Source organism: Ptychodera flava, chromosome 6 (assembly GCF_041260155.1).
Source record: "Ptychodera flava strain L36383 chromosome 6, AS_Pfla_20210202, whole genome shotgun sequence".
Classification (NCBI taxonomy): Eukaryota; Metazoa; Hemichordata; class Enteropneusta; family Ptychoderidae; genus Ptychodera; species Ptychodera flava.
The window spans coordinates 10980088-11001702 of NC_091933.1; the positions used below are offsets into that span (position 1 = coordinate 10980088).

The 21615-nt window shown below is 39.1% G+C and overlaps 2 protein-coding genes across 2 annotated transcripts; both read left to right on the forward strand.

Annotated features, from left to right (window-relative positions):
* The first annotated feature begins 555 nt into the window (after positions 1-555).
* LOC139134802 (histamine H3 receptor-like) lies at positions 556-2897 on the forward strand. The gene has a single exon (XM_070701858.1). It carries the CDS (start codon positions 608-610, stop codon positions 2306-2308), a length of 1701 nt encoding a protein of 566 aa, XP_070557959.1. The 5' UTR covers positions 556-607; the 3' UTR covers positions 2309-2897.
* A 14248-nt stretch (positions 2898-17145) lies between these two features.
* LOC139134192 (histamine H3 receptor-like) lies at positions 17146-18753 on the forward strand. Its single transcript, XM_070701106.1, has one exon. It carries the CDS (start codon positions 17146-17148, stop codon positions 18751-18753), a length of 1608 nt encoding a protein of 535 aa, XP_070557207.1.
* The last annotated feature ends 2862 nt before the right edge of the window (positions 18754-21615 follow it).

Below are 21615 nucleotides of genomic sequence, written 5' to 3' on the forward strand. Positions count from 1 at the left end.
GAAATCGCTTTTGACATCTCTCAGATATCTGCGTGAACGGACAGACAGACGGATGGACGCACGCATTGACAGACGGACGGACACACGCACGCACGCACGGTGTCCGTTGGGACTAATAACTAACATACTTCACATTTTGAATAAGGAATAAGGAAAAAGGAATAAGTAACAAACTTCACGTTCGAATAAGGAATAAGGAAAAAGGAATAAGTAACGAATAAGGAATAAGGAAAAAGGAATAAGTAACGAATAAGGAATAAGGAAAAAGGAATAAGTAACGAATAAGGAATAAGGAAAAAGGAATAAGGAACAAACTTCACGTTCGAATAAGGAATAAGGAAAAAGGAATAAGGAACAAACTTCACGTTCGAATAAGGAATAAGGAAAAAGGAATAAGGAACAAACTTCACGTTCGAATAAGGAATAAGGAAAAAGGAATAAGGAACAAACTTCACGTTCGAATAAGGAATAAGGAAAAAGGAATAAGGAACAAACTTCACGTTCGAATAAGGAATAAGGAAAAAGAGAATAAGTACAAACTTCACGGACCCTTGGGTTCAATGTCTGATTGCTCGAAGCAAGCGTAAACATTCGAATTCGCAGAGCCATGAATGCAACAGCCGACAACGGTACAGCTGCGGTAAATGCATCACGGACAAGCGATATTGTAACTACAACCGCTGCGGTATACATGTCCGATTTCCTGGATCATTCTCCTGTGAACAACAAGTCCCATCATGATGATTATGGAGAGCGCAGCGATTCAAATGTTTTCAGAGAAACAACATTTGCCACTTTACCAGACCACAGTTTTGTGACAGACAACTGGGCGACCTCTGAAAAGTATGTGACCACACAAAACTGGTATGGAACTCGTGTTTACTCCGAAGTGGGAGACGATGGCATGAGTGAGACTGCAGTCCTTGTAATAACTGTTGTATGTTCCTTGATTGCCATACTGACGGCTGTGTCCAACCTGTTGATTCTAATTGCTTTCTGCAAAACTAAGAAACTCCGAAAGCCAACCAATTATTTCTACGTAAGCCTGGCACTGTCCGATTGTCTACTTGGTGTGACAGTACTGCCTCTATACATTTACCAATGGTACCATGACGAATATTGGCACTTCGGCAAGGCGGTTTGCCTTTCATGGCTGGCCGTAGACTATTTCCTATTTACAGCCTCGGTGTACAACATAGCAGCAATCTGCCTCGACCGCTATCTTGCTCTATTTCACGGACTCTGGTACCGACGTATACGGACGAATAGTTTCGTCATCAAGTTGATCATCGTTGCCTGGATATTGGGATTTGTCATCGAAGTACCAGCTATCACTCTTTGGGAATTCACTTCAGGAAATTCCACCATCGATTACAACGAGTACTGCAACGTAGAATATGAAAGTCATGCCTTCTACACCACAGTTACCATGTTTCTGTCACCCATCATTCCATGGGTCTTCATAACCATCGTGTACGTGCGAATTTATGCGGTAATCCGCAGGCGAATGACAAAATCAGACAGAAGTTCTCCTTATAGAAACGAAATCGATCACTCAAGCAATACAGGCACTTCTCTCACTTCAAAAGCAACCGGTGCTATTCTTGTCAAGACATCAAAAGATGTAAAATGCGTGGTGGGTGCCACGCCTGGATGCTCGACATCAACTGATGTAGAAGATGCACAGAGCATAACACATGGCCGCTTCGAGATGTCTGCCGGCCCCACAAACAATAGCCTATACCAAGAGGAAGGTAAAGAAAAAGAAGCATGTGAAGTCAGCCGCACATGTACGTCTGGGGAAAAGCTGTGCGAAAACGATGGCGTTTGTTTTGAACTACGTACGACCGACTCGCAACAAGGGATATCTAATAATGCTGTTGAGCTTGAAGATTTAGCACCCAAAGAGATATACACAAGCGCAGGTATAGCGAAGATTCCAACTGCTACGAAGAGTGTCATCGCGTCGGTGTCAGCCACCTGTGCGCCCTCAAAATCAGAGGTCAAACCCATGAAGTGTCACAACTTGAGACAAAAAGGTCGATCTTTGAGAGGCGACAATAAGGCCGCCATACTTGTCAGCATGCTAGTGGCTTCTTTTCTTGTTTTCTACACTCCATGGGTTGTGATTTCTATAGTAGACGCTTCGTGTAGCGATGAATGTTTACCGTCCAGCGTCTACAACGTTGCAGTGTGGTTACAGTATGCTAACTCTCTAGTAAACCCTTTCTTGTATGTGTTTCAGGATTTGAATTTTAGACTTGCCGTCTTTCAAATGCTTTGCCTGACCAGAGCAAGATTCAAATAACATTGTCAAAAACTTTATGTTTTTTTTTGTGTGTGTGCAAGATTATGTTGTAATACTAGCTTTTCTTTAAGTTTGTGTACTTTTCGCAGACGCAAGTTACGTCGACGTAGAATTTGTCGTTTCAGTTTATGGGTAGGATGTAGTGCATGCCGTTCTTTTTCCTTTTGTAATTTTACTTTTACACGGAAAACTGACAGTAGCCTAGTGCTGCTATTTTAATAATGCTTACTATTAACATTTTTTTGCACGGATATATCTTATAGAGTAATTTTCAGTTTTATTGTCGTGTTCAGAACTGTTTCGGATATTATAGCGTCTTGAGTAAAACGCCATAATACCTTGTTGACACTGAGGCTGACTGGTTCCAGTAAATAGTAAAACATTTGATGATTTGACCGAAATTTATACAAATTTTCTGTGTTGTAAAATGTCGACAACCCTTGAATTCCTTCTGAGAATGGTTGAGAACTTGAATTCACAGAAACAAAGTCAGGTTTGACGTATAAAGACTCGAACTTGTACGTATATGAAACGCCTCTGAACATCAGCACTAGGTGCTGTAATTTTTAATGTAAGTTGAATAAATGACATTACATGTTATGCTATTACATTATGTCATTTTGTGACGTGATGTGTTGTATATATGTCAGGTTATGATGTGTTTAACAGTTTTTTAGGCCCCATCATGTACAATAAGAAATGACCCTTCAATGGTCGTGTAATTGTCGATTATTCTCGTCGTTTGGAGCAAAATTCCCGGTGCTAGGAAGGGTATGACTCACTCTACAACGCAAAGATTTGAGCCCTCACTTTGGGTAAACCTGTAACGCCTTACGATCCAAGACTACCTACAAATAGTTAAGTCAAATTTTCAAATAAAATGACACATGTAAAACCTTTAACGTCATCAAAATTTCACTAGATTATGCATTTATTTATTTCTCCGAATCTCATGGGATTAGGTTGAAGAGAAAATAAAAGAAGGTTTTGTGGATTAAGCTAAGGTATTATGCGCCTCGAAATTAAAAAGCTTGTTCAAACTTTCTTCATCGAAACGTTCAAATATGCTCTTAACATAGCAAGAATATGTATTAGCAGTCACTGAGCACCATATTGCTGTACTAAAGAAGCAAATTACCCATCATTTATACCGTTATGATTGCCGCCATCCCCGTGTTACTCTAGAGCAAAAAAATTAACTTTCGATTTAAGAAAATCTAACATGAAAACTTTGCGAACTCCGAAGAGCTTCAAAATTAGCCCCAGTAGACAAAAGTAGTGTAAAAATTCTAGAAACGAAAGATTTGTCACAGAGTCGCATACTACGTTGAAGAGAACAATAAGGTTCGGTTGGGAATTGCAAGAATATTGGGTTTGATCTCTGAAAGTATACAGCCTAAGTGGATTGTCACAAAAGTATATAAATTAAAGCTCCATAAGCTGTCTCTTTTGGCTATTTTTTCAGAACTTTTGTTTTGTGGTTTCCCTACACTTTCTGCATTGAATCCCTAAACTGTAATTTAATGCCAAGTATTTAGCATATCAACACACTCTATGTTGTTATTGTTGAACATTGTATTCAAGTCCGGACTAGAATTCATTTGTAAACAGTAAACAATGATCACTACACACATACAAGCTTTGTTGACAAAAAAGGATACTCGAAATTTCAGCATGACAAACGAATTAGGGTCTGCAGTCACGGTAGCAGATATACAGAAGCAGAATACTGAAAAAACTTGCCACAAGTTACAGCTTATGTCCCTTTACAGTGATTAGGTGACAATATGTAATCGTGAAATGATGAACATGAAAGATCGAACAATGGCTGAAGTGATATTTCAATTATACTTTTCTTGTCAACAACGCCTTACGACTGCCTCTAACAGACAAATTAATCAGTAAAACCTCGGTAAAATGCATGTCGGTAGGAAACAAAAATACATACAAGAGCGTAACGTAGAAAATACATACCCTGACTAACACAAAAGCGACGTCTTTGTTTCTCATCACACTTCCCATCATGTATATGATCTCTGAATCATGTTCTTTGTGGAAGTATAAAATAAATTTGGGAAATAATTGAGTTCGTTGTGCAGTGAATTCAGGTCCCTGGATTAACCTGGAATTTTATTAATGGTGAGGTTTGCGTGATATAACAACATTCAGACCAGTATACCACAAACAAATGTTGTTCCCTTGTATAAAAATATCTGTGAAATCAATAATCCAATATCGCGAGGTGCATAAGCCTAGGAGGACAGCCAAAGACATTCTCTGAAGTTGTCACATCACCGATATTGCGTTTGTCACATTATGTTCTGAATAATCACCCTGGATCGACAGAAGACTTTGTCTAGAACGTCATTGGGTCTATTTGGTCTTCTTTCTACAAGCCAGGCCTCAAATTATCTTTAATCATATATCTCTCACTTTCGATGTCCTATCTTGCCCCAAGTAAGCCTAGTACTCAATTTTCAATTGATTTGGTCCAACATAGAATGGAATCACGTGGAATTGTGTTGATTCTAAAGCAGTCTTTCTTTTGTTGTGCTTTACACATTGGCATTTGGTATGACTGCAAATAATTAGAAACAGTTTAACACCCTTTCCACATATTATATTTATGAAAAAATTGTGAAAAATAGACCTTGTATGTATGTATGTATGTATGTATGTATGTATGTATGTATGTATGTATGTATGTATGTATGTATGTATGTATGTATGTATGTATCTATGTATGTATCTATGTATGTATCTATGTATGTATCTATGTATGTATCTATGTATCTATGTATCTATGTATCTAAGTATGTATCTATGTATCTATGTATCTATCTATGAATGGGTCTATGAATGGATCTACAGTCTGCATCTATGCAGAAGGACTTGTGTACGTGTATGTACATGTTCATATAGTACGCGTGTGTGAATGTGTGTGCCTGATATAATTTAACGCGTACACATTTGAAATCATGGTTACGTTCATGCATACGAGTACATCCATGTGTGTTGTATTTACAAGTACTGCATACTAAACATCTTATTTCACAGTATACCTTTAGAACGATTTTTAAATGTGCAAACTAATTAATTTACACTCGGCCCCTCATAGTTGGGGATCGCCAGGAACGCATTGCGAGGTAAACGGAACATCATTTGGGTCTCACATTTCCCCCTATCAACTCTACATGTGATACATGTATGTAAAATCAGACTACACCTTGACAAACATTCGACACATACTCATCTACAAAATATATCGAATTCTGATAGGTTGGTAAATAAGAGGCTTAAATGCATCGTTGCAAATTGTGAGCCATAAATTTGTCGGTGTTTTTGTGTAAATCTTTTAAAACGCGGAGTGTATTTCTTACAAATTTGTATCCCTAATCCCGGATCACACCTCCGTACAAAATGAAATAATCTACGTGGAACTAGAGCGGGATATATATATATATATATATATATATATATATTATATATATATATAATATATATATATATATATATATTATATATATAATACAAATATATATATGCACGACCGATAGCGAGTGCATATATGAAGTGAACTGGTCAAAATCGAGTGGTATACCGTCGCTGGGTGTGATTTTGCTATTATATCATATCATAACAGTTTATTGGAATTCTGGCGTGGAACGTGATAAAAGAAAGTTTGCTCAAGCATAGAGCTCGCCCGTATGCTAGCCGTGGTATATCGCCAATAGACCACGGTTCTTTTCGCGTCTCGACCAATCAGATTGCTGTATTTGCACCATCAATATGCTGGTATGATATAATTATAATTGTGTGTGTCTGTGTGTGTGTGTGTGTGTGTGTGTGTGTGTGTGTGCAAATATACAATGGAAATTCCTCTCTATATACATTTTCCAACTGTTCTACGTCTTAAATAAGCGTGATTTTGAATATTAATTATTTTACATTTGGCGCCTCGTATACGTAGTGCGCGATACTGTAAAAGCGTAGAGTCTTTTAGACAATACGCGACAGGCGTGTTTTCAATTATATTGTTAATAAAGAATAAAAAATCATTCAAATACATTAATATCAATACAGCTCTTGAAGTGATCATGCGAGCAACAATTTACATATCGCAATTTAATAGTAATCTCATTGTCATTAAGTTGCATGTCGTAAAATTTTAATTAGTTAATGAAATTATTTATGAAAAGATGCTCGTTTTACACAATTTGTGTCCCAAGGATGTTGCGGTAATTAGTGTGTATGCGTTTATGTCCTCGTATTTGCGAACCCGATATTTTCATCTATAGTATAGCATTTTGATATTCCCTCGACATATTCTCAGTAGCTGTATCGTGTTATCAAGTCAAGTGAGACTTGGCAGCATTTACTGCATGATACATTCGAGTCACTTTCATCAACTGTCTATTTGTTTAAAAGGTGAGTGACAGTAAACATGAATGCCTCCCATTGAAAATGAAGGTGCCATCATAAATTACGTGCATCTGTACCAATTGTTGGTTTGCTCCGCGCTCCTGTCTGACAGTTCTACCTTTTTTATAGATTCCATTCAGAATAATGCAAGACTATACATCATGTTTTCAAAAGTGTCTTTTAAATTCTTTTGTGTAAAACCAGGCTGTTTTTTGTATGATATTATGACTGCATGAACCGACCTGAAAGCTGACTTGATAGTGCTCTACAAGCGATCGTCATAACGAAAGGCCGTACATAAATGCTTTGTTTTTACTACAAACTAAAGGGTGTTAATTTTTAATTACTGAAATATATTTATTTGTTATTCACTTTATTCCGGTAATTATGGCTTCCGGCCGCGCTGTACAAGCTTTTGATATGTAAGTATGTGTTTCAAAGAGGAAATATTTGAAAAATAAGTCGAATGAGGAAAAATGATGACGGTTATTGTACTTATGTAACTTACGGGATACAACTTCATTTCGAATGACACATTTCTAGCCTACCGTCTTCCCCACCGTAATAATTCCTTCTAATCATTTTAGAATTTTCCAATCGAAAGACGACGACCTGGATTCACAAAAGATGGCGTTTACATTCATCTAACAAGTAGAGTTAGGGGCATGCAGGGGTAATATAAGTATATTATACACAATATAATATACACAAAAATGTTGCAAGAACTCCTTTTTCTTTCGTTTACATATTTACAATAGCTGAGCAAATTCAACCAGCTTTGAGAATGAATTGCCGAGTCTTGCATCGGAGAAGGCTGATCAGGCTGTTCTGTGTGTAAAGTAGGGCGGCCTTTTTAGAGTTTAATTAAACTCCGGCCAGTGATGAACTCATCTAGATTGTCGATTTTTATCAGCTTTATCTCTGAGCAAATCGACTAACTATGCGCAACTTTCAAAGGAGAACAAAAGATATGCAATAACCAGGAATTTGACGCTAGACAATTAATTATACAGGATTTAATACATCTACATGTATTAAATGTTAAATACATACATGTATAAAGTAAATACATGTACATTATTTTATATTAATTGTTTAATTTTACCCCTTTTCCCTGTTTTGAATGTTATCGACATTTTTTCTAAAGGAAATCGAAATGATATCGGTAAATCCACTACACCAACACCTCTCCGTCCAAAATAGTAATATTTGCAACATTGCTACTGATCAGAACGTTCTCAATTTTATTGATGGTTTACCTGTTTCGATAGTTTCTTTAGAATCTTTAGAATTCTTGTTAGAATCATGCCCTTCAGGTGTCTGAACACTGTATAAAGCATTGTTAGTGTATACAATCGGTTTGTACCAGACTTCTTTTCACATTGCTCAAAACTTCATCACTGGGCCAAACGTTTCCAAATTTACACAAAGAAATGCATATGTGCTACCGACCACATCAAAATATTACTTCTGGAATTGTTGAACATCAAGTGAGCGTTGTAAAATAAAACTACCAAATTAACTGACTTAATGTTTGTCAGTGAACATTCAATGAATCTCTTTGTCTTTGTCTTCGCGTCCTGAATGACTGGTTACTTCGACGGTTCCTATGAAGTACATAGGACACTATATTACGGGACGGACCATGTAGGGCCACAGATACCAATCACTGTGACCGGTATATATGTGTCGGACCTTACTTAGGAAACAGGACGATTAGACCTTAGGCCCAGACTTTAAGTCAGTCATATCATGGTTATGTTTAGTCGGTAATTCATTCAATGCCATTGAAAAATCGCGACGGGCACGAGCGAAGTTGACTGAAGGGCTTTGACTGCCAACTTTGAACTGCTTGCAGTGCATGGATGAAAACAGTTTGACGGTTGATGCGCAGTTTGAACAGGGACCACGTATAAAATCGGGTAATTGAACTATAGACATCGGACATGCTAGTGATCTGTAAGTCTCACAATATGCAATAGAACACTAAGAAACGTAAAGGTGTCTTCGTCTAAGCGGCTACGCTTGGTGACTATCTTGAATTATCAAACCTAGGACTATATGTAAGGTAAAGTACGTTACTAGGATAAGCATCAAGTCATATCATTGAAACTGCAAATTATGGAGTCAGTCAAGTCACGGCTAACTGTGGTCAGAATTGTCGATGTCTGTGAGGCAGAGGTCCCTGCCCTCGCAAGTTGCGCCTGTCTGGTTTTCCGCAACTTCGCAGCACGCCTATTGTTACAATTAGCTTATGCAACATGTCAATCATTCAATCGCAACGTCAAGAACGAAAGATTCGCAGCACTTTGCTTTGTCTTTAAAAAGAAAGGTTCAAGTTTCCCTGCGATTATTAAACACTATTCTACTTCGCAACTCCACTTCACACAATTTTTGCTGATGTGCAGCGTGCTCATGGTTATATTATCCATTTGGTTGATTGTCACTATTCAAAGTATAGTCTAATTGTATTATTCAATTATATCGGTAAGATTCTGCCACCCAATTGGGCAACAGCTTCCGAGACGCTGCACATAACAATTTCTTTGTATTGAAACAAAAGAGGCGCAGGACTTGCAAGATTTGCAACTTGCGCGCAACTTGCGCGCAACAGCAACCTCATGGGATAATAGGCAAAACAAAGTTTGTGATTTTGTGATTGTACTTGGAAGGTTACTCATTATGCTTGCCAAAGAAACACCGTGCGACTTAAATGAACGGAGAACTCAGAGGGGTTGCGGTGTTGTACGTGATTTTCATGAAAAATATGAAATGACAATGCTTTACAGCAGGATGAATACCTTATCATTGCATAGTTACTCTATGTTTTTAAACCGATGAATTTTGGGACAACTTTAGTGAATAATTGTGTGTGACCAGTGAGAAAGGCGACCCAGGGGACGCCAAAGATTATGTGAATATCACTGTCAATCAAATCTCGTGCAAAGTAAAGCAATAGTTAGCTTGATAAATGTTCATTAACGTTCGCCTTATCAACTAACGATGACTTCTCATAAATAAATATGTATTAAGATTTCTTGTATTGAAAGACTTGCGCAATAGTTTGTTGAAAAAGTTGAAAGACGTGCCCAATACCCCAACATGTGTACCAACCTGCTGTATTTCTGGGTAACGTGATCAGACTGCATCCTAGTCCATAACATGCTGGTCATCGTGAAGAAGAAAATGTATTGTTATCGGGTATTCTCTGTTCGAAAATTTTGGTGTCCATAAAGGTCCATTTGGTTTGGTGGCTCTTACCTTAAACCCAACGATGGCCAACGTACGTTACGCCAGCAAATTAAAACGATCGGACGAGAGAAGTCATGCAAAAATGCATCACTTGTCTTCTCGTGATGACTACGTCTTCAGGCTTGTTGCCTCTAAATCCTTGTTTGCCTGTAGCCAAACGCAATAATAGAATTGTTTGACATGGTTGTAGTATTTTTTGCCATGGTCTTTTAAAGTCCTTCATAGTGAAGGGACGGTTATCTGACGAATACCTGAGCGGTCTGCAGGTCGCTATTCGAACCGGTAATTGTTGCGAACCTGGCATACCTTTGCTATTACATCTGTGTGCCATGGCCTGTCAAATGGGTAGACATTTGTCTGAGTAGTGAAATATTCTACGCGTCGTTTGCATCATTATCACAACTCCTATCGCAATGTCTGTACTCATAATACTGTTCCGATCTGTGGACAATCACACTTGTACACGATCGTACAAGTGACATGCAACTCAGATTTTGTTTCCGCCTAGTTTGCTCACAATTCACACAGCGCAAATCTCTTACATGCTTAGTAATCACGAATGTAATCAACAGAGTCCACAAAATATCATTTCTAAAGGTTATATCAGATTTGTCTTGATAAAATAGCCGTTGAAAAAACAGCTGCTGCAATAATTGCTGTGGCGGGTCAGTGATCTAAAGATTCACAACATATGTGGACTCAAGAGCCATCGACTGCCGACGCAGTTCAAAGAGTCCGATCTGAATGTCCGTCAAAGTTCACACGTTACACAGTGAATTCACGCCTACTTTTGAGAAATGTGCGCGATTTCCCGTCCGGGTCTTGGAAATGTATATAACTTTTCTACTATACTTTTGTTTTAAACCACACAAGGTCTCGCAACACAAATTGGCAAATACTGTAGTGCATAAAAGTCCGGGATTGTTTTCTAACTTTCGACACCGCCATCTTGGTCACAGGTCACCGACAAGATCACAGTTAAATCTTAAAAAATACTCGTCATGTGTTATTTCGTCATCGATACATTGAATAAAAAATGAACGATAGGTCCAAGAATTTGTGAGATTACAGCGATGTAGATTATGTGGATTGTGTTTTTGCATACCGGTTTATTTTTGACTTTGAGAGACTCTTTGATTAGTAAATAGGTTTTCTGACACTGTCATAAAGTCATGAATACGCTCGACAGATATTTTACTAGCTTATAAGATCTGTTGTCATATAGGATTATCCTGTGAAGACATCGCAATCAGTGGCAATATCATTAAAGAAATATATGAGGTATTGATTTCACTCTAATATGCGTTTAATGATCATTCAAAAAATGTGTTGCACTTATGGTTACACTTTAATTTCTGTTCCTGCAGAGCAGTGCGTTTCACCTAGGTACCGCAACTAAGCGTATGAGACGGAACATTTCACCTACAACACAAACGATTAGCTTGCGTATCACGACACATTTGAAAGTCACCTACTCATTGATTAATTACAGTAAACCAGCATAGGGCAGCCGCTCTGTCTATAGACTGAGAGATACACTTGATCTACAATGTACCTGTTTTTACAATTTCAGCTGAGAGTTAAAGAGTTGAAATTTTAACCTTGAAAGAAATGAAATACACAGGACTCGAATACGATGTCGACCTCGAGATCTCACATGAACCTCAAATGTCTGTTGTTAACGCAAGAAACGAAGTTTATTTCATTCCTGTCGAGTTAAAGTTTCGTATTAACGTTTTTTTCGAGAGCAGACGTTTCTGTTGAGAAAACCTTCAGCTTTTAACTCTTATATAATAGCTGAAATTGTAAAAAACAGTTACACTGTAGATCAAGTGTATCTCTCAGTCTAAACTCAGTGCAGCTGCCCTATGCCGGTTTACTGATATTAATCAATGAGTTGGTAGCTTTGAAATGTGTCGTGATACCTGAGCTAATCGTTTATTTACGTGAAATGTGTCTGCCTCATACGCTGAGTTGCGGTACCTTGGTGAAACGCACTGTAGGTTTTTATGATGGAGTGGCAATGCCCATGTAACATTCGACGTAACATCTTGGCTCCACTAACACACATCTAACTTAAACAAACATAACGCAAACACGGAAAAATAGCGGAAATTGAATTCTTAATCAGTATATTCTTGTCAAAACATTGTCATACACACATCAACTGACGTTTTGAAGATTGCATGACGCATCAAGAAAACTACCCGTTTTTGTTACATGTAATTCAATACGATCATGCACCAATGAATAGGGGTTCCATTATCTCTGTTTACCATTTAATTACATCGTAAATGTCATTTTATTCATCGGAAAATCAGTCTGCAAGAACTTAATGACTTTGTCTTCGATTGCACAAATCTCTGGCGACACGAATTTCCATAATGCATTCACTCTGAGTTCTATGATTCAAATGACATGACATATTTGATCACTCAGTCGGCACTGACAATTGGTGTGTCAATATTGAATTTAACACACAATTGGAATCATTATGCTATCGTTTGTATTCTGCGTAACACTCAAATTTTCCAAAAATGTAATGCTCTGATGTCATACCGTAAGATCAACTGACAGATCGCATGTATGAGAAATTGATTGGATGCAAGTGCTTGGACCTTGCATTACCATCCTGTCCATTATAGAGATGGCCCAGGAATAGTCCAGCTTTTTCACAAAATTAACTGCTCATCAACTTCACCATCATACAGACGCGTCGCTGCCGTCGCTCTTAGAGATCGGTTCGTTCGAAAGCCAGGGAGATCAGTAGCTGCAAAATTGTAGCGCTACTGTGAGGCGGTCGGTGCTTTTTGGTTTTTGCGACTTCGCTCACCAGTAGCGCTACAATGTCGATTGCCCTGTAGAGTTCAAAATAAGCGCATCCCATTGCCGAGGCGTGTTGATGGGATATTTACAGCATTTGGTCGTACCGATTTATCACTACTGAAGCCTGAACACTATGCTTCACAAACCTTGTCGTTTATCGCGTTCCATAAACATTGAGCGTGGGGCATCCGTATTTCTGGGAGCCGCCATTACCGGAAGTTGTGTATGGTGGCTCCCAGAAAAATGATGTTTTCGGAACGCGATCGACGTGTTTGACCAAATTTCAAACACCATAAACGACAATAAAAATCAAAAACATTACACTCATGGTTTACGGAAGCAGTGTTGAACTTTTGGCATGGCATACATCTTATGAATGTCCAAACGAACTAGTAGTGGCGGAAAAAAAACGAAGAACGTGACTTCAGGAGTAGGTACATAAACGCAGGTAAAGAATTGTACAGCGAAACACAAAGAATGAAGAAGAAATTTATGCACATAGCAAGAGACCATAGAAGTAGCCTACCCGATGTAAAAAGAAATGCTCAAACAAGAAAGAAACGGGCGAGGATGCTCACCCGTTTTACACTACCCTCTCTTGCATATTTTAGTAGTAGCTGTGATATCGCAGCTGTACTTGTGACGATCGTAAAGTTGGCGTCATCCTCATCCTCAGCCTCAGGTGACCTTTCTAGTTGACGCTGAAAATGACGCTACTCAGCGTCAGCTTCAGCGTCGTATCCGAAGATTGCCGAAGTTACGCTACCCGATGACAGATAAATGATAAAATTCGCCTTTTAACTTAAGAAAATAACAACTCCATTCTTTCTCAACTTTCTTTTGAATCTTAAAACTGGTTAGCAGGTAATATTTTATAGTTAGAATATCTCATACAGACTAGTGTTTTGAAAATGTTCGTAATTTTCAGTCGACATGGTTCCGCGGATGTGTTTGTTGGTATCCTCTCATCTCTTGCGTTAAGATTTTCCAAAAATTGGTGCAAAAAAGGTATACATAGTCCGAAATATGTAAAAGTCGCCACAATGAGAAGCGATATGAAAGCCCTAATTATTCAGAGGACATATAAAACAATTAGCTTGTATAACTTTGACTTGAGGCCTGAAAAGTAGTAAACATACAACCTTTGAACTTTAAGAGTTTAAGGACTAAGAATGTTGCGTTGTAACTACATCGTGAAAAACGGATATTAAGAGGAGAGGTTACTAAATATTATGAAATACAAACTCCACTGTGTTTTGATTAACATTTACAGTGATATTAAACTTGGAGCACATTTTAATCGTTGTTTTTAGGGAGCATTCGTTATTTACGGGGAGGGGGGGGGGCGGTGGAATTTGAGCGACAAATGAAACGTAAAAAGCGACCCCCCCCTCCAAATCAAATTTCTAAAATTTGACCCCTCCTCAATTCATCAATTGTAAAATGTGACCCCCCCCCCCCCCATGAAAAAAAAATTTCATCAGATTTGATTCATTAACCTTTCGCACCCTGTGGCCCCGGGCTGAAAATGTTTCCTCACATACTAGAGAATCAACATTTTTGGTGAAATGCCAAAATCAAATTTTTTGCACTCACATGAACTTGTAATCGCTCTAGTCTAATCAAGTACACTAATATCAATAATCAAGCGTACATAAATACACAGATTTACCTAGTTTTATATTGGAAAAAAATTATTCATAGTTTCCATATAGACAAGATAGTGAATCAACATTTCGGTGACATTCCAAAATCAAATTTCTTGCACAAACATCCACTTGTTACCACCCTAGTCTAATCAAGTAAATTAATATCAATAATCAAGCGTACATAAATACACAGATTTAACTAGTTTTGTAATGGAAAAAAAATATTCATAGTTTCCTCTGACAAGATAGTGAATTAACAATTCGGTGAAATTCCAAAATCAAATTTCTTGCTCACAAATGCACTGCTAACTACCCTAGTCTTATCAAGTACATTAATATCAATAATCAAGAGTCTATAAATATACAGATTTAGCTAGTTTTGTATTTAAAAGAAATTATTCATAGCTTCTCATAGATTATGTATGGAGGACCTGTGTATTTTCTATTTTGCCTGGGAGTTCTTGTGTGTTATCACTGTATACCTAGGGAGTCCAAGACGGGAACTTTCCAGAGAGTGTTTTACGTTGCATGCTGCACTGGCACTGGAAGGTTTGAGTGTCAGCGTGTGCTTTTTAAGTCAGATATTTCTCTATTTTGAGTCTTACTCAAGTCAGCAGATATGTAAAGAAACCGGTGAGTGGCAGAGATCGAATTTTATGCGGATCGGACTGTTTATTTAAACCCTACGCCATCCTCTACTTAAGTCGATGGAACGAACATTGCTCACACAAGTGAAAGCCGTGCCGTATATTTGCAATATACGCACTGCACGCTAAGATGATAATATCACCACAAGTTGAAAGCTGATCTTTCTGCAGCAAATTGTGTGTTAACTGTGAACTTTATTCCGTTTATGAGTTCAGTCAGATGTCTGAGATTGTCATGAGAACATTATTTATGATCGTTCCACTGAACTTTTGTCGATGCGCGGAGTTAGCAGAGGAAGACTTCAGATTAGTTCGGCATGTCCCGACCGGAAATAAACAAAGATCTAAGATGGCTGCTCCCGTGGTAGCTGAACTGGACGCTGCTTAGCAGTGAATTGCGTGTGTTGTCGCCGACTTTCATGTGCAGACATTACACGGGACTTACAATTGTGCTCATCATTGAACATTAGTTAAAGTCGCGTGTGAACTATTTGTGTTTCCAAGCCGCGTTGTCAAGTCTGAGGTACCTCTGCGGTAACGTTAAGTTTTCCATAGAAATCGTTAAGCGTTAAGGGTTTGAACAGAGTTTTTGTTCTGAAAGTGTGTTCGACTCTGCCGTCGGGAGGTCGATCAGTACGGTTACTGTCACCATGGAGTAATATTTATAGTTTTGAAGTACGGTTTTACTATTTTATATGTAGACCCCGATATTTGACACAATATAGTAATATACAGAAGTTGTTTGTTACATTATATGACTGTGTGTTGGTTCCTCATTTCGTGCCCATGCTGTGTAGCCCTGCGTACAGGTGTGCGCACGTGTGTTCCCAGCATTATACGGCCTCTACCAAAGCCCTGCAATGGTCTTTGAACAGACTTGAGGTCTCTGCGGCCTGGATCTGGACCGCAATGAAGACTAAACGGTCTTTTTGGCCGAAATTCTGCTCTATTGGGGCAAAATGCTCTCCCTGTCTACCTTTACCTCCTAACCAATCCCAGAAAAGATGCGATTGACTTCTCCTAACGTCCAAAACCGCTCATTTTCTGAAACATAACATACTCGACAAGTTGTTTACCCGTGGAGATCCCCATTTTGAATCTCGCTGCAGAGACCCCAGTTATCTCCACAGACCGTTGCAGGGCTGCAGTGTGGTGGAGGCCGTATACGCCAGGAACACACAGACCTGTAATCAGGGCTACATGCTCTGTTGCTGCTCTAGAGAGGTTAACGCCAGTCTCGGACTTGTTGGCCCTGCTAGAGAAATAGCTAAGCTTCGTCGGTTATTATTCTGCCGTCTCGAAACATCGGTTACACAAGCAACATTTCGGTGAAATTCCAAAGTCAATTTTGTTTTCCATAACTCAATACAAACCTTTGTAAAATTTGACCCCCTTCAATCATTGATTGTAAAATTTGACCCCCCTAAAAAGCGGTTTTGTAAAAGTCAACCCCCCTGATTTCCACCGACCCCCCTCCCCGTAAATAACGAATGCTCCCTTACACTTATCACTCCATCAGACGCATTCGGGAATAATCGGATCTGACGCCGGTGAAGCTGACGCTGTAGCGTCATCCTCATCCTCATTTTCGCGTGATCCCTTAGGCTGAGGATGAGGATGAGAGTATGACGCCAACTTTACGCTCGTGTACTTGTGGCGTGTATCGAATGCGCTCGGGTCAAGGGTCACAGCCACAGGCACTGTGGCGATGACCCTTGACCCCAGCGCGTTCGATACACACCACAAGTACCGCTGCGTTATCACATCTACTTTAGTAGCAGTTTTTACTTCCTCAGCTAGGTTGTTTTGCTCGGTGAGCGTTCACAAATTCTTGTACTCCTGTGGGATTTTGTTGTGAAGCCATCGCTGATCCGCCGGTCCTATTGCCACCCCTTATATACCTAGACTAATTTAAATATGCGCATTGATATCACTTTGTGATGCGGCATTGAATAAAACTATGAACGTAACACACAACGACATCAATTTGACAACGGTAAAGGGTACACAAACACGCGGCAGTGTACCCACACCTGGCACAATGTATGTGTCCGATTTCCTGAACCATTCTCTGGAGAACAATCATTCCCAGCGTGGAATGCGCAACAATACAGGCATATTTAAAGTAGCAACCCTTTTTAATTCAACGGATAACATTTCCGTGATCGGCAGCTGGTCGACATTAGGCCTACAGCAGTATGTGACCACACAAAACTGGTCTGGAGGAGAAGAGCACAGCTACCATGGCAGAAGCGATGTGACAGTTCTGGCGATAACTGTTCTATTCTCCGTGATTGCGATTATGACAGCTTCGTCCAACTTATTAATAATAGTCGCATTCTGCAGAACAAAGAAACTTCGAAAGGCAACGAATTATTTCTACATCAGTCTAGCGGTGTCCGATTGCCTAATAGGCGTGAGTGCGCTGCCCTTAGCTATTTATGATTGGTACCAAGACACGTATTGGCAGCTCGGTAAGACGGTTTGCATAATATGGCTTGTCTTAGACTATTTCTTATTTACATCTTCAGTGTATAACGTAGCGGCAATTTGTCTGGACCGCTATCTAGGCCTATTTCACGGACTCTGGTACCGACGCATACGTACGAATCGTTTCGTCATCAAGCTAACCGTCGTTGCCTGGATTTTGGGATTAGTGTTTGAGGTACCAGCTATTACTGTTTGGGAGTACATTATTGGCAATTCTACAATCGACTACAATGAATATTGCTCCGTTGAATACGAAGATCACGCTTTCTACACCACACTTAATCTGTTTCTATCACCCATCGGTCCCTGGGTCTTCATAATCATCGTTTACGTACGAATCTATGCTATCATCCGTAGAAGTCAAACTGATAGGAAGCCTCTCTATGGAAGTGAAGGCAATCGTCCTGGCGTTGCTGTTACTGGTACCAACCCCACTGCCACAAGTGCTGGCGGTGCTGACAGCTCAGAAGTTGAAAACTTCAACGCCAGTGCTGGACTAGGATGCCCATCGTCAGCCGGCAAATATTTACAACCAAGAGAAGAACGTGGAACCGATTTCGCTGAATCTTTTCCACTACCCTCTGATAATAAGCAGGGAGTATATGTACATGAAAGTAGCGATAGGAAAACATTTAAAGTGGGCTTTAAATTTCGGGGAATGCTCGGGAAAGGTGGTGGGATGGACATGGAACAAAGTGCGACTGACTTGCGGCAAGGGATAGCTAATAATGTCTTTGAATTGGAAGATATAGGGCCCCGCGAGACGTGCAGATGTACCCGTGTAGCAAATATTCAAGACGGAAGAAGTACAACAGCGACTACCTCACAGTCAACCGTCGGTTCATCCCAGGCCGGCTTCAGTCCAGAGGGCAAACCTCACGTTCACAACCTGAATAAAAAGGGGCGATCTCTCAGTGGTGACAAGGCCGCCAGACTTGTCAGCATTTTAGTAGCGTCTTTTCTGGTTTGCTTCACGCCATGGGTTGTGATTTCTGTAGTAGAAGCTTCGTGTAGCGATGAATGTTTACCGTTCAGCGTGTATAATGTTGCATTGTGGCTACAGTACGCGAACTCTCTGGTTAATCCATTCTTGTATGTGCACCAGGATTTAAATTTCCGACTCGCTGTTATCAACATATTTTTCAGGACGAGTACATAACCCGAATGACAAAATCAAATGTTATGAATTTTTCGAGCACGGTTATATTACGAGTTTTTCTATGTTTCCGCCTACTTCGATTTCTCGAGCTAGATTAGAAGATAACATAAAAAGATTGCGGTTTCCAGTGGTAAATGCCGACGACGATACCTCAAGGAAATGTTTCTGTATACTTGAAAGTGTCACGAACATGCGACGGTCGGATGTTAACTAATACTTGTCATTAGTGGAAAGGTATTCTCGGTGTTCTGTATGTTTGTAAAAAGTTCAAGGTGGCAGTTTCATCTGTTAAAAAGATAATTCTGCCTTGATGCGAACTTTAGTGCGAGATGTGAAGATTTGGAAGGGACATTAGGAGATTACTATTTTGATGCTTGTTTCTACTACTGAGGTGAATCGTGCTTGTAATGATGATACTATGAAATTCAATTCAATTCAATTCAGTTCAATTCAATTCAATATTACTTATTCATCGCAAACCTGGACAATGAAAATAATCGGTCCGACTTTCAAACAAATATAACTCAAATACCACAATACAAAAAGTACGCACTGCGCTTAGAATAAAGGAAAAAAAATGCGTCGGTCTGACTTGCAAGCGAAATACTTAAAACGACGACCTGAAAAGATTTAAACAAACTCCGAGAATAAAACGTGAACTCTATGTTATACAGTTTAGCAGGCTTTCCTGAGCACCTGTCGGCTGTAAAAATGAGATAAATTTATATCGGTACACCAATTGGTTTAAACTGATAGCAACAATTCTGTCCTGAGAATTCCTATTTTCGACCGACAGATTTTGCAATCCTGCCAACATATACAAGAACAATGTGTACAGTTTCACCAGAATTCATTGACATATAAGTAATGATCATCTCGTCCTATCCATCTATCCGGATGCTATAGCATCACTTTCAGTGTTGGTCGAAGCAGTGTGGCGGTTCAGCGCTCGTCACAGTCGAATTACGGGAAGGATCTTATCTATTTTATCGGCATGTGCAAAGTAGATGTGGCGGGAAGAGGGCCATCGAAGGAAAGACAATCAATTATTGATCTTCGACAGTTTCCTGTAAGGGGATATCGCGAAGTACTTTAACATTATAGAAGCAATTTCGATTGGCTACTACGACTAAAAAAGTAAGATGTCGCATGACTCGTGCATCCGTCTTGTTAGAGAAAAAGCACTAAACATAAAATATTAACTTTTATTCGTCGACATGGAACTTATAACAGCCATAAAAATTGACCAGTAACCTATAAACTGAAAGCTGATTCGCTGAAGAACATCTCTGTCACTGAAGTAAAATAATTATTTAAAACAATGTACTCGTACACAGAAAATCCGAGCCAAGCTAAACAGTTTTGACGGACAAAAGTTTTTTAAGTTTCTGTGACAGGCCGATTCCTTGTCTGCAACAAACATGTTTTTTTTTGTCAACGAGGACTATGTCCAATACTACCTTAATTCTCTTGTCATGCCTTTGAAGTGTTTGAAGGAACTAGAACTACTCGGGATGAGGTAGCATTTTCACTGTCGATGACCTGGCGATGCCACTAAAATCAAGTGTTGCAGTGCACTTTCATGACAAACAGTATACAGAAATAATCATGCCGTACATATCAACAAACTGACTTTCTTTGCTAAACCTCTCCGGGGAGCTGACAGAACCCGTCACCAAGAATTATCCTGTCGAAGAAAGGCCATGCTCTGTAGGAAGATTTGAATTTTATATTGGGGTGGGCGGGGCTTTACTCGTTTTTTTTTGGGACACATAATTATGGTCAGTGGGGATGCTAGAATCTAGCGAAAGTTTTAAAATGTTTACCATGTTACCATGGCATTCTTTGTATTATTCTGCATAGAGATTGTCAAACTCTTCAAGTATCAGAAATTATTTTCCAATATGAGCTACATTTTACCTCTGACAATGTGCAGTGGCCTTGTAATAAATATTGAGTCAAACTTTGAAAATTCATCCTTGGGTCACTTAATAATCTAATTGACATCTAATATTAATCATCAAACGTTGATGTTGTAATTAGTTCGTAAATTCGTGACGACTTAATTCCTGTTTTCTACGCTCCCGCGTCATTATACACTAGGAGCAATTTATCTTGCACATTTCAACCTTTGCTAATGGCTTTCCTTTTCTCATTATTGACACATAATACTTACAGTGCCCATACTAAGTAAAAGCTATCTGATACTTCTCTGCAATATTTATTCTCGCAATATCAAACCGATTGAAAGACAGCCATTGATAAAAAGTCAATCTCTGTCAGATGGAAAGATAATCACTAAGATGGGCATATTGTTGTACAGTGGTCTAATATGTGCCTATGTGTCAACGTCAATTCTACACAATTGCCTTTATGCACAGCACCTTTAGCATAATTTTTTTGCTAAGAACATTGTTACATTCAAAATTATCACTACCATGGTGTTAACTTTACAAGGAGTCATTCAATAAGAAATGTGGTATCAACCGACAAATTAAATTGATGTACTACCGAGCATCAAACTTTAATTCTAGTTGCCATGCCATCGAGCTTCTCATCTAAATTGGCGCAAAGAAGCCAACATTGCGAGTACGTTAGGGCCTTTAGAGCATTGGGTCTCGACATTATGTAATAATATTAAACATCTAAGATAGATTAACACGTGTTCATCGTGGATCTGTCGGATGAGTCGAATGAAATTCAAGTTTTTCCAGATCGACTAAAGTGCTCAGAAAGACATCAAATAGCTTGCACAACGAAATCGAAAATTTTCCACGCTGCTCTATATGTGTAGCTAAAACACCTTTTCCTAAAAGCTGTAGCATTACATATATCACAAAAATAAATATAAAACGATTATAC

Bases quoted from the DNA above. Each gene is read 5' to 3' on its own strand.
- LOC139134802 (XM_070701858.1), top strand. From the start codon at position 608: ATGAATGCAACAGCCGACAACGGTACAGCTGCGGTAAATGCATCACGG.
- LOC139134192 (XM_070701106.1), top strand. From the start codon at position 17,146: ATGTATGTGTCCGATTTCCTGAACCATTCTCTGGAGAACAATCATTCC.